The sequence below is a fragment of the Somniosus microcephalus genome, chromosome 30 (assembly GCF_052327205.1).
Source record: "Somniosus microcephalus isolate GS21.2 chromosome 30, FLI_Smic_1.0, whole genome shotgun sequence".
NCBI classification, from domain to species: Eukaryota; Metazoa; Chordata; class Chondrichthyes; order Squaliformes; family Somniosidae; genus Somniosus; species Somniosus microcephalus.
The window spans coordinates 37,991,440-38,003,745 of record NC_141016.1 but is presented as its reverse complement, the minus strand read 5'-3'; the positions used below and the strand labels follow the sequence as shown (position 1 = coordinate 38,003,745).

The window sequence follows — 12,306 nt, the reverse complement described above, 5'->3', positions numbered from 1 at the left end:
GGGAATGGGGGTCGGGGGAGAGGGAGACTGGGGAATGGGGTCGGGGGAGAGGGAGACTGGAGAATGGTGTCTCGGGGGGGAGGGAGACTGGGGAATGGGGTCTCGGGGAGAGGGAGACTGGGGAATGGGGTCTCGGGGAGAGGGAGACTGGGGAATGGGGGTCGGGGGAGAGGGAGACTGGGAAATGGGGTCGGGGGAGAGGGAGACTGGAGAATGGTGTCTCGGGGAGAGGGAGACTGGAGAATGGGGTCTCGGGGAGAGGGAGACTGGGGAATGGGGGTCGGGGAGAGGGAGACTGGGGAATGGGCTCTCGGGGGAGAGTGAGACTGGGGAATGGGGTCGGGGGAGAGGGAGACTGGAGAATGGTGTCTCGGGGGAGAGGGAGACTGGGGAATGGGGTCTCGGGGAGAGGGAGACTGGGGAATGGGGTCTCGGGGAGAGGGAGACTGGGGAATGGCTGCTTGGGGTGATGGAGACTGGGGAATGGGGGTCGGAGGATCCCGGGGTTATGTGGAATGTTTAGTTAGATGGGTCGAATGGCCTCTCTCATCTGTACTTCACTTTGTACAATACACACTGACCAGATGTTCAGGGAGAGACTGTCTTTAAGCAGAGGATGGTTGGGACGTGGAATGTCCTGCCAGGGACACTGGGGGAAGCAGAATCCAGAATAGATTTTAAAAGGAAATTGGAGAAATATTTGAAATAAGAAACTTTTTTTTATAAGTATGGGGAAAGGGGCAGGTGATTGGGACTAAGGGGAGAGTTCTTTCAGAGAACTAGCACAGTGGTTGATGGCTGAATGGGGGAAAGGCTGTTGGAACGGGATGAAGGGGACAGCTCTTTCAGTTGCGATGGGCCAAATGGTTGCCTCCTGTGCCATAGAATTCCCTGACTGTAATTAATGGAGCTCGTATCACCGCCTCCACCCGTCACATTTGATGATTGTGCGTGAGAGGCGGAGCTATGAATCCTTTGCTCCAATGGGTCAGCATCAAGTTGTCCCTGGTCAAGCATTCTGTCCCAAATCCCGCAAAACGCAAAACCTTTCAGTCTCTTCCCTCCTCCCAACATCTCCCCCAGCAGATTGTCTGGTGTTACCAGGAAACTCAAACCCTCCCTCACCCCTCACCTCCTCACCCCTGACCCCTCTCCCCGTTTCACAATTAGTTTCACTGGAATGTAATCTCTGCGTATTCCGTGTCCTCGCCACTGTGGACAGTATCGTCACCACTGGGCAGCTTCAAGAAGTTGATGTTGGCGTACAGAAGGTCCTCATGCTTGGCGGGTTGTCCATGTCCAGCATCTCCTCCCGCCGCACCTTCAGAGAGATCCTGGGGAGCTGGTGTCTTCGCCTCATTAGTTGCGTCACTGGTTGTGTTCCAGGTGTCAACACCCACCACGCTCTGCGAACCCTACAAAGAAAATGGAAGCACAAGACATTCTCACCATTTCTCGGGGCTGATAAGGTTAAATTGTTGCATAGACTTGCTAGTGTCAGCCGTGGCTCTGGGTAGCCCTCTCGCGCCTCGGGTCAGAACGCCGTGGGTTGGAGTCCCACTCCAGAGAATTTGCAGTCAATTAACTACTTTTTTGATGTGTAGTCGCTGTTGTAAATTAGGAAACGCGGCAGCCAATTGGCGCACAGCAAGCTCCCACAAAAAGCAACGTGAAAATGACAAAGCAGTCTGTTTTTACAGTGATGTTGGTTGAGGGATGAATGTTGGCCCAGGACACCCAGGGAGAACTCCCCTGCCCTTTGACATAGTGGCTGGGAGAACTTTTATGTCCACCTGAGAGGGCAAATGGGGCCCGCAGATTTAATGTATCATCTGAAAGATGGCCATGTTTGACATTGCGGTTCTCGCTAAGGTGCATTTAAGGCAAAGCTAGATAAGCATATGAGGGAGAAGGGAATAGAGTGTTATTCTGATGGAGTTAGATGAGAGGAAGCTCGAATGGAGCATAAATGCCGGCATGGACTGGTTTGGCCAAATGGCCTATTTCTGTGTTGTGCATCCTAAGTAATCCCTCCGTACTGCCCCTCCGTCAGTGCGGTGCTCCCTCAGTACTGCCCCCCTGACAGTGTAGCACTCCCTCCGTACTGCCCCTCCGTCAGTGCGGTGCTCCCTCAGTACTGCCCCCTTGACAGTGCGGTGCTCCCTCAGTACTGCCCCTCCAACAGTGCGGCGCTCCCTCAGTACTGCCGCTCCAACAGTGCGGTACTGCCCCTCCGACAGTGCGGTGCTCCCTCAGTACTGCCCCTCCGACACTGTAGCACTCCCTCAGTACTACCCCTCCGACAGTGCGGCGCTCCCTCAGTACTGCCCCTCCGACAGTGTAGCACTCCCTCAGTACTGCCCCTCCAACAGTGCAGCGCTCCCTCAGTACTGCCCCTCCGACAGTGCGGCCCTCCCTCAGTACTGCCCCTACGACAGAGTAGCACTCCCTCAGTACTGCCCCTCCGACAGTGCAGCGCTCCCTCAGTACTGCCCCTCCGACAGTGCAGCACTCCCTCAGTACTGCCCCTCTGACAGTGCAGCACTCCCTCAGTACTGCCCCTCCGACAGTGCAGCACTCCCTCAGTACTGCCCCTCCGACAGTGCAGCACTCCCTAAGTATTGCCCCTCCAACAGTGCAGCACTCCCTCAGTACTGCCCCTCCGACAGTGCAGCACTCCCTCAGTACTGCCCCTCTGACAGTGCAGCACTCCCTCAGTACTGCCCCTCCGACAGTGCAGCACTCCCTCAGTACTGCCCCTCCGACAGTGCAGCACTCCCTAAGTATTGCCCCTCCAACAGTGCAGCACTCCCTCAGTACTGCTCCTCCAACAGTGCGGCGCTCCCTCAGTACTGCCCCGCCGACATTGCGGCGCTCCCTCAGTACTGCCCCTCCGACAGTGCAGCACTCCCTCAGTACTGCCCCTCCGACAGTGCAGCACTCCCTCAGTACTGCCCCTCCGACAGTGCAGCACTCCCTCAGTATTGCCACTCCGATAGTGCAGCGCTCCCTCAGCACTGCCCCTCCGACAGTGCAGCACTCCCTCAGTACTGCCCCTCCGATAGTGCAGCACTCCCTCAGCACTGCCCCTCCGACAGTGCAGCACTCCCTCAGTACTGCCCCTCCGATAGTGCAGCACTCCCTCAGTACAGCCCCTCCGACAGTACAGCGCTCCCTCAGTACTGCCCCTCTGACAGTGCAGCGCTTCCTCAGTACTGCCCCTCCGACAGTCAGCACTCCCTCAGTACTGCCCATCCGACAGTGCAGCGCTCCCTCAGTACTGCCCCTCTGACAGTGCCGCGCTTCCTCAGTACTGCCCCTCCAACAGTCAGCACTCCCTCAGTACTGCCCATCCGACAGTGCGGCGCTCCCTCAGTACTGCCCCTCCGATAGTGCAGCACTCCCTCAGCACTGCCCCTCCGACAGTGCAGCGCTCCCTCAGTACTGCCCCTCTGACAGTGCAGCACTCCCTCAGTACTGCCCCTCCGACAGTGCAGCACTCCCTCAGTACTGCCCATCCGACAGTGCGGCGCTCCCTCAGTACTGCCCCTCTGACAGTGCAGCACTCCCTCAGTACTGCCCCTCTGACAGTGCAGCGCTCCCTCACTACTGCCCCTCCGACAGTGCAGCACTCCCTCAGTACTGCCCCTCTGACAGTGCAGCGCTTCCTCAGTACTGCCCCTCCGACAGTCAGCACTCCCTCAGTACTGCCCATCCGACAGTGCAGCGCTCCCTCAGTACTGCCCCTCTGACAGTGCCGCGCTTCCTCAGTACTGCCCCTCCAACAGTCAGCACTCCCTCAGTACTGCCCATCCGACAGTGCGGCGCTCCCTCAGTACTGCCCCTCCGATAGTGCAGCACTCCCTCAGCACTGCCCCTCCGACAGTGCAGCGCTCCCTCAGTACTGCCCCTCTGACAGTGCAGCACTCCCTCAGTACTGCCCCTCCGACAGTGCAGCACTCCCTCAGTACTGCCCATCCGACAGTGCGGCGCTCCCTCAGTACTGCCCCTCTGACAGTGCAGCACTCCCTCAGTACTGCCCCTCTGACAGTGCAGCGCTCCCTCACTACTGCCCCTCCGACAGTGCAGCACTCCCTCAGTACTGCCCCTCTGACAGTGCAGCGCTCCCTCAGTACTGCCCCTCCGACAGTGCAGCACTCCCTCAGTACTGCCCCTCCGACAGTACAGCGCTCCCTCAGTACTGGCACTCGGAGTGACAACCTGGGTTATGGGGTTTAAGTTGATGAGTGGGACTCGAACACACGACCTTCTGATTGAAAGGCGAGAGAGAGAGAGAGAGAGCTAAACCCACGGAGCCCGGCTGACACCATAGGCAGCAATTCATTGACAACCTAACTGGGAATCTCCGACACGCTTTGTCTGCACGCTGAGATTGAGGCTTCGGACTAAGTGCAAACAGCTGCTGTAACATACATAGAAGATAGGAGCAGGAGTAGGCCATTCGGCCCTTCGAGCCTGCTCCGCCATGCAATGAGATCATGGTTGATCATCCAAATTCAGTACCCTGTCCCTGCCTTCTCCCCATATCCCTTGATCCCTTTAGCCTCAAGAAATATATCCAACTCTTTCTTGAATATATTTAATGAACTGGCCTCCACTGCCCTCTGTGGCAGAGAAATCCACAGGTTCACCACTCTCTGGGTGAAGAAATTCCTCCTCATTTCAGTCCTAAATGGCTTACCCCTTATCCTTAGACTATGACCCCTGGTTCTGGACTCCCCGGCCATCAGAAACATCCTTTCTGCATCTAGTCTGTCCAGACCTGACAGAATTTTATAGGTTTCGATGAGATCCCCTCTCAATCTTCTAAACTCCAGTGAGTATAAGCCGAATCGACACAATCTCTCCTCATACGTCATTCCTGCCATCCCAGGTATCAGCCTGGTGAATCTTCGCTGCACTCCCTCCATGGCAAGAACGTCCTTCCTCAGGTAAAGTGACCAAAACTGCACACAATACTCAAGGTGCGGTCTCACCAAGGCCCTGTACAACTGCAGCAAGACATCCTTGTTCTTGTACTCGAATCCTCTCGCTACGAAGGCCAACATACCATTTGTTGCCTTAACCGCCTGCTGCACCTGCATGCTTACCTTCAGCGACTGGTGCACAAGGACACCCAGGTCTCTTTGCATTACCTGGTGCTTCTCGGGGAGTAGACTGAAGGCCATTGCAATGTCACTGGTCCCTGAAGCTCTCTCCTCAGTTGCTGCCTTTCTCCTGAAATAGCAGAATATCGTGTTGTGATTATCATATATCAGACTGTCAGTGCAGGACAGGCCCAGACCCCACTGTAACGTTACAACAACTACTGGACTCTCTCTTTAAATCACTTCTGTCCACATACATTGAGTCATCGGATCACACAGCACAGAATGAGGCCATTCGACCCATCGTGCCTGTGCCTGCTCTTTGAAAGAGCTCTCCAATTAGTCCAAATTCCCCTCTGCTCTTTCCCCATAGCCCTGCAACCTTTTCCTCTTCAAGTATTTATCTAAATCCCTTTGTGAAAGTTAGTATTGAATCTGCATCCACCGCCCTTTCAGGTGGTCCATTCCAGATCATAACAACTCACGACGTAAAAATATTGCTCCTCATCGACCCCGCTGGCTTTTTGCCAATGACCATAAATCTGCGTCCGCTGGTTACCGGCCCTCCTGCCAGTGGAAACAGTTTCTCCTTATTTACTCTGTCAAAACCCCTCTTGATTTTGAGCACCTCTGTTAAATCTCCCTTTAACTGACCCAATTGGCCCATGCCAGTGTTTATGCTCCACAAGAGTCTCCTCCCACCCCTCTTTCATTTAACCCTATCAACATATCCTTCTATTCCTTTCTCCATCATGTGTTTATCTAGTTTCCTCTTAAATGTATCTGTGTTATTCGCCTCAACCACTACATGTGGGAGCGAGTTCCACATTCTTACCACCCTCTGGGTAAAGAAGTTTCTCCTGAATTCCCTCTTGGATTTTGATATGCCATCAATGACTCAAAGACAAGGATTCAACTGAAGGCTTTTAATTACTAAGAACATAGCAGCATAGCAGGTCTTCCCACATCGGGTTCGTCTGGTAGTGAATAACTCATACAGCTCCTGAGACCTTTATATGGCAAAAGACAGGGGCGTAGCCAATACACACAATAGGAACAAAAGGGTGCGGTTCACACAATACAAGCAGGTAAAATACAAGCAGGTAAAATACAAGCAGGTAAAATACAAGCAGGTAAAACACATGGGCTGATGAAGGCATATTTCACCACATTCACCCCTTCTACAGATTTAGTCTGTCCGGGGGTGTGATAGTCCTTCCTGAATGTCGCAACAGTACCTCGGGTTCCAACCGGGAGTCCGTGGTGCCCTCCTGGGCATACCCATGTGCTGGGGGTGTTGCAGGTACCTCTGTGGATGGTGGAGGTTCTTCTGGGGGTGGTGGTGATGGGTCGTCGTCGTCGCTTCCTGCCGAGGCGAGGTCCTTTATGGACACGGTGTCTTCACGCCCGTCGGCGTGCTTGACGTACGTGTACTGTGGGTTTGCGTGGAGTAGGTGTACTGCCTCCACGAGGGGATCCATTTTGTGGCCCCTCACATGCTTCCGTAACAGGACTGTCCCTGGGGTGGAGAGCCACGAGGGTAGGGATACTCCTGAGGTTGATTTGCGGGGAAAAACAAACACCTTCTCGTGAGGAGTGGCGTTAGTAGCAGTACACAGTAGCGACCTTATCGAGTGGAGTACGTCTGGGAGGACCTCCTGCCAGCGGGAGGTGGGGAGGCCTTTAGACCTTAGTGCTAAGGTGACCGCCTTCCACACTGTCGCGTTCTCCCTCTCCACTTGCCCATTACCCCGGGGGTTATAACTAGTGGTCCGACTCATGGCTATCCACTTCGACAGCAGGTATTGGCGCAGTTCGTCGCTCATGAACGACGCCCCCCTGTTAGTGTGGATGTAGTTAGGCATGCTGAACGTGCAAAACAGGTTGCCGAGGCACTTGATGACCGTGGCACTGGTCATATCTGGGCAGGGGTAGGCGAATGAGAAGCGGGAGTACTCGTCCATAATGTTGAGAAAGTACACATTGCGGTCGGTGGAGGGGAGTGGTCCCTTGAAATCTAAGCTCAGGCGCTCGAATGGCCGTGTAGCTTTGATCAGGTGGGCTTGGTCGGGTCTGAAAAAACGGGGCTTGCATTCCGCACAGGTGCGGCAGTCCCTGGTCATAGACCGGACCTCCTCGATGGAATAGGGCAGGTTATGGGATTTTCTAAAGTGGAATAGCCGGGTGACCCCCGGGTGGCAGAGGCCATTGTGGAGGCCCTGTAGCCTGTCCCCCTGGATGCTGGCACACATCCCTCGTGATAGGGCGTCGGGGGATTTGTTGAGGGCCCCCGGCCTATATATTATGTCGTACTCAAACATGGAGAGTTCGATCCGCCACCTGAGAATTTTGTCGTTCTTGATCTTCCCCCTCTGTTTGTTGTTAAACATGAAGGCTACCGACCGCTGGTCGGTAAGCAGGGTGAAGCGTTTGCCGGCTAGGTAGTGCCTCCAGTGCCGCACTGCCTCCACTATGGCCTGGGCCTCCTTCTCTACCGAGGAGTGCCTGATCTCGGGCCCTTGGAGGGTTCTTGAGAAAAAGGCTACGGGCCGCCCATCCTGGTTGAGGGTGGCTGCTAAAGCGAAGTCGGACGCATCGCTTTCGATCTGGAAAGGGATGTTTTCATCCACTGCCCGCAGCGCGGCCTTCTCAATGTTGTGTTTAATGCTGTTGAAGGCGGCGTGGGCCTCGGCTGTGAGCGGGAAGGACGTTGATTTCAGGAGGGGACGGGCCTTGTCGGAACAATTGAGGACCCATTGGGCGTAATAGGAGAAGAACCCCAGGCACCTTTTCAGGGCCTTGGGAGTGTTTGATAAGGGTAGCTCCCGTAGGGGGCGCAATCGGTCGGGGTCCGGACCGATTTCCCCATTTTCCACCACGCAGCCCAGGATACAGAGGCGCGTGGTGCTAAAGACACACTTATCCTCGTTGTAGGTGAGATTGAGTCTGAGGGCGGTTTTCAGAAATCTCGCGAGGTTCGAGTCGTGGTCTTGCTGGTCGTGGCCGCAGATGGTGACGTTGTCTAGGTATGGGTAGGTGGCTGTTAACTGGTTCTCATCGACCATGCGGTCCATCTCCCGCTGGAAGACCGAGACCCCGTTCATTACCCCAAAGGGGACTCTGAGGAAGTGGTAGAGACGTCCGTTCGCCTCGAAGGCGGTGTATGGACGGTCCTCCGGCCTAATGGGGAGCTGGTGGTATGCCGATTTTAGGTCGATGGTGGAAAACACCCAGTATTGCGCGATTTGGTTAACCATATCCGCTATGTGGGGCAGAGGGTAGGCATCTAGCTGGGTATATAGATTAACCGTCTGGCTATAATCTATCACCATCCGCTTCTTTTCGCTACCCTTAACTACTACTACCTGGGCGTGCCACGGGCTGGTACTGCATTCGATGATACCCTCCCGCTTGAGTCTTTCTACTTCCGACGCAATGAACCATCTATCCTCCCAGCTGTACCGCCTACTCTTGGTCGCTATGGGTCGACAGTTGGGTGCGAGGTTGGCGAACAGAGAGGGCGGCTTGACCTTCAGGGTAGCCAGACCGCACACTGTGAGGGGCGGCTGGGACCCACCGTAGGTAAGCGTGATACTTTGGTGGTGGCACTGGAAGTCCAGACCCAAGATCACGCTCACACAGAGATCTGGCATTATCAATAGTTTAAAATCTCTGTAATCATTGCCTTTTACCGACAACATAACCGCGCAGAAACCTGTAATTTTTGAGGTATGAGTCTTATCGGCCATGGCGATTTTGCCCTGTGTGGGGACTATCGTTAGAGAAAGTCGTTTTACCAGGCTAGGATGAATAAAGCTTTCGGTGCTCCCGCAGTCAATCAAGCATTTAACCTTGTTCCCGTTTACCTCTATGTCCATCATCGATTTAGACAACGGATGTGGCCTGGATTGATCCACTGTGATCGAGGCCACCAGTGGGTCCTGGAGGTCCGTGTAGTCGGGGCAAGATGGTGGACTCCATGAGGGTGGACAAGATGGCTTCCAAGATGGCCGCTCCCACGGCGCGCACGCGGCGGTGGTGGAGTTGGAGGCGGGGTTCCCTCTGCAGACTTTGCTGAAATGTCCTTTCTTCCCGCATTTAAAACAGGTGGTGCCCTTCGCTGGGCACAGATGCCTGGAGTGTTTGTCCTGACCGCAGAAGTAGCATTTCGGGCCCCGATGCATCGCGGCAGTAGTGGGGCTCCTGGGTGGAGGCTGGGGCTCCGATGGTGCTGGGCTGGCCTGAGACCTGGGAGGTGAAGATGGCTTCCAAGATGGCGGCCCCCACGGCTGCGTGGCCTGGGGAACAGGATTCAGAGTTCCTCTGGGCCATATCCAGCGATCGCGCTATATCTATAGCCTGTTTTAAGTCCAGTCCCTCCTTTTCAAACAGTTTCTGCCGAATATAACTTGAACTGAGGCCCGCAATAAGGGAGTCTCGGATCAGCTCCTCCGTGTACACGATGGCAGACACGGCCTTACAGTTACAGTCTCTGCCCAATACTTTTAGGTTTAGTATAAAGTCCTCTAGTGACTCACCATGCCGCTGCGTGCGAGTAGTCAGAAGATGCCTGGCGTACACCACGTTTATTGGCCGCGCGTAGTGGGCCTTCAGGATGGTGCAGGCCTCCTCGTAGCTGGTGGCATCTTGGATGAGAGGTGAGACCCGATGGCTCACCCAGTTTCGCAGGATTCCCAGTTTCATGTCTCCAGTAGCGGTTTCGGCTGCGGCTATGGCAGTGGATGAGTTTGCAATGAAAAATTCGAAGCATTGGAACCAGTGTCCGAACTGTGTGGCTGCGTCTGAGGCATGGGGGTCCAGATCCAAGTGCTCTGGTTTCAGGAGTCGATCCATCTTGGTGTTTTAGTGATTAAAATTGATATGCCATCAATGACTCAAAGTCAAGGATTCAACTGAAGGCTTTTAATCACTAAGAACATAGCAGCATAGCGGGTCTTCCCACATCGGGTTCGTCTGGTAGTGAATGACTCATACAGCTCCTGAGACCTTTATATGGCAAAAGACAGGGGCGTAGCCAATACACACAATAGGAACAAAAGGGTGCGGTTCACACAATACAAGCAGGTAAAGTACAAGCAGGTAAAATACAAGCAGGTAAAACACATGGGCTGATGAAGGCATATTTCATCACAGATTTATTGGTGATGATCTTATATTGATGACCCCCAGTTTTAGTCTCCCCTACAAATGGAAACATCTTTGCAACATCTACCCTATCAAATACCGTCATAATTTTAAAGACTTCTATCAGGTCACTACTCAGTCTTCTCTTTTCGAGAGAACAGAGCCCCAGCCTATTCAATCTTTCCTGATCGCTGTAACCTCTTAGTTCTGGTATCATCCTTTTGAATCTAAATCAGAGGGTGAAAGGTAGAACATACGAATGTGCTGTTATTAATTCACATCCTCGAGGCCCCCCTTATACAGTCCAGCAGCGAGTGTGCAGAGTGAGCGATCGCTGGGTCTTGTTAGCATTCTCCTGGATACTGGGCCGTGAAAGTCGCACTCCAGATTGCAAGGAACGAAGGGACCACTTACAGGAGTGGCGTCAGGCGCTGAACCCGAGGGAATCAGCCACTGACTTAAGAAGAGAAGATTGAAGTAAAGACTTTGATAAAAAAACAAAGTTAAACCTTCACACTTACTTTCTCACGTACTTGAAGATTAGGAATCCAGCCAGTTCAACACTCAGCATGATCCCAGCCGCAAGCAATCCTACTTTCCATTCATTTGAGTCTCTGCCTGTAAAAACAGCCATTAATTACTGCAGTACAGTTTTGGAATGGTGCTCTGATGTACCTCAAGAAGTGATACACTCGCTCAATTTATGACAATTCATTCTTGCGGGGTGGGCGCCTCTGGCAAGGCCAGCATCTATTGCCCATCCATGGTTACCCCTTGAGAAGGTGGTGGTGGAACTTCTTCTTGAACCACTGCTAGTTGGGTTGATACAAACTGAGTGGCTACTTCAGAGGGTAGTTAAGAGCCAGGCGCATTGGTGTGGGACTGGAGTCACATATAGGCCCAGACTGGGTAAAGACGGCAGGTTTCCTTCCCTAAAGAGATGTTCGTGAACCACCTTCTTACTGTTATATATATATCAACCAACATTATTAAAATAACAGATTATCTGGTCATTATCACATCGCTATTCGTGGGATCTTGCTGTGTGCAAATTGGCAGCCATGTTTCCTAAATTACAACAGTGACTGCACTTCAAAAGTTCTCCATTGGCTGTAAGTACTTTGAGACTATATAAGCGTCATATAAATGCAATCTTCCTTTTCTATGTAATATTTATAGATATAACATTTATATATAAGTATCAAAATGTGTAATATCTAAAGATGTAATATTTGTCGACCTCCAGTTTCTCCCTATCTACTCTATCAAAACCCTTCATGATTTTGAACACCTCTATTAAATCTCCTCATAACCGTCTCCGCTCTAAGGAGAACAACCCCAGATTCTCCAGTCTCGCCACGTCACTGAAGTCGCTCATCCCTGGGACCATTCTGCTCTAACTCATGCAACAATCAGCTGTCTTGTAGCAGACAACAACAAGTTGTATTTATATAGCACCTGTAACAAAGTAAAACACCCCAAGATGCTTCATAGGAGCGTCTATGCTATCAGTTCCCCAGAATATATTGGAAACGTCGATAGAATTAACCCTTCACCTTCTAAATTCCGGGGAGCATAACCCTAAGTTTGTGCAATCGCTCCTCATAATTTAACTCTTTGAGTGCGGGTTTTATTCTGATAAATCTACACTGCACTCCCTCCAAGGCCAATATATCCTTCCTAAGGTGTGGTGCCCAGAACTGAACACAATACTTCAATATAATCCCGGTTTGTGTAACCTATTTTCCTTTGCAATTGACCTCCAGCCTCAACATCTTTTCGGGGGAAGAGAGCTCCAGATTTCCACTACCCTTTGTGTGAAGAAGTGCTTCCTGACATCACCCCTGAAAGCTCTGATTATCAGCTTATGCCACCCTTGTTCACCCCATCAAGGGAAATGGCTTCTCTCCATCTACACTATCACATTTTGAGGAGATTCCCTGATCATATATCACATTAGGACAGGTGACCAAAAGCTTGGTCAAAGAGGTAGGTTTTAAGGAACGTTTTAATGGAGGAAAGAGAGGTAGAGAGGCGGAGAGGTTGAGGTTGA

At 52.6% G+C, this 12,306-nt stretch overlaps 1 protein-coding gene across 1 annotated transcript in view; it reads right to left on the bottom strand.

Annotated features, from left to right (window-relative positions):
• Nucleotides 1-1,172: 1,172 nt before the first annotated feature.
• Nucleotides 1,173-12,306, bottom strand: part of LOC147098153 (myelin-associated glycoprotein-like) — a 42,806-nt gene continuing 31,672 nt past the window's right edge. Inside the window, exons 7-9 of the mRNA XM_085971348.1 lie at nucleotides 10,775-10,871; nucleotides 5,157-5,238; nucleotides 1,173-1,406 (exon numbers count right to left, since the gene is read on the bottom strand). Coding sequence (XP_085827474.1) covers nucleotides 1,173-1,406; nucleotides 5,157-5,238; nucleotides 10,775-10,871 — 413 coding nt within the window. The remainder of the gene's footprint in view (nucleotides 1,407-5,156; nucleotides 5,239-10,774; nucleotides 10,872-12,306) is intronic.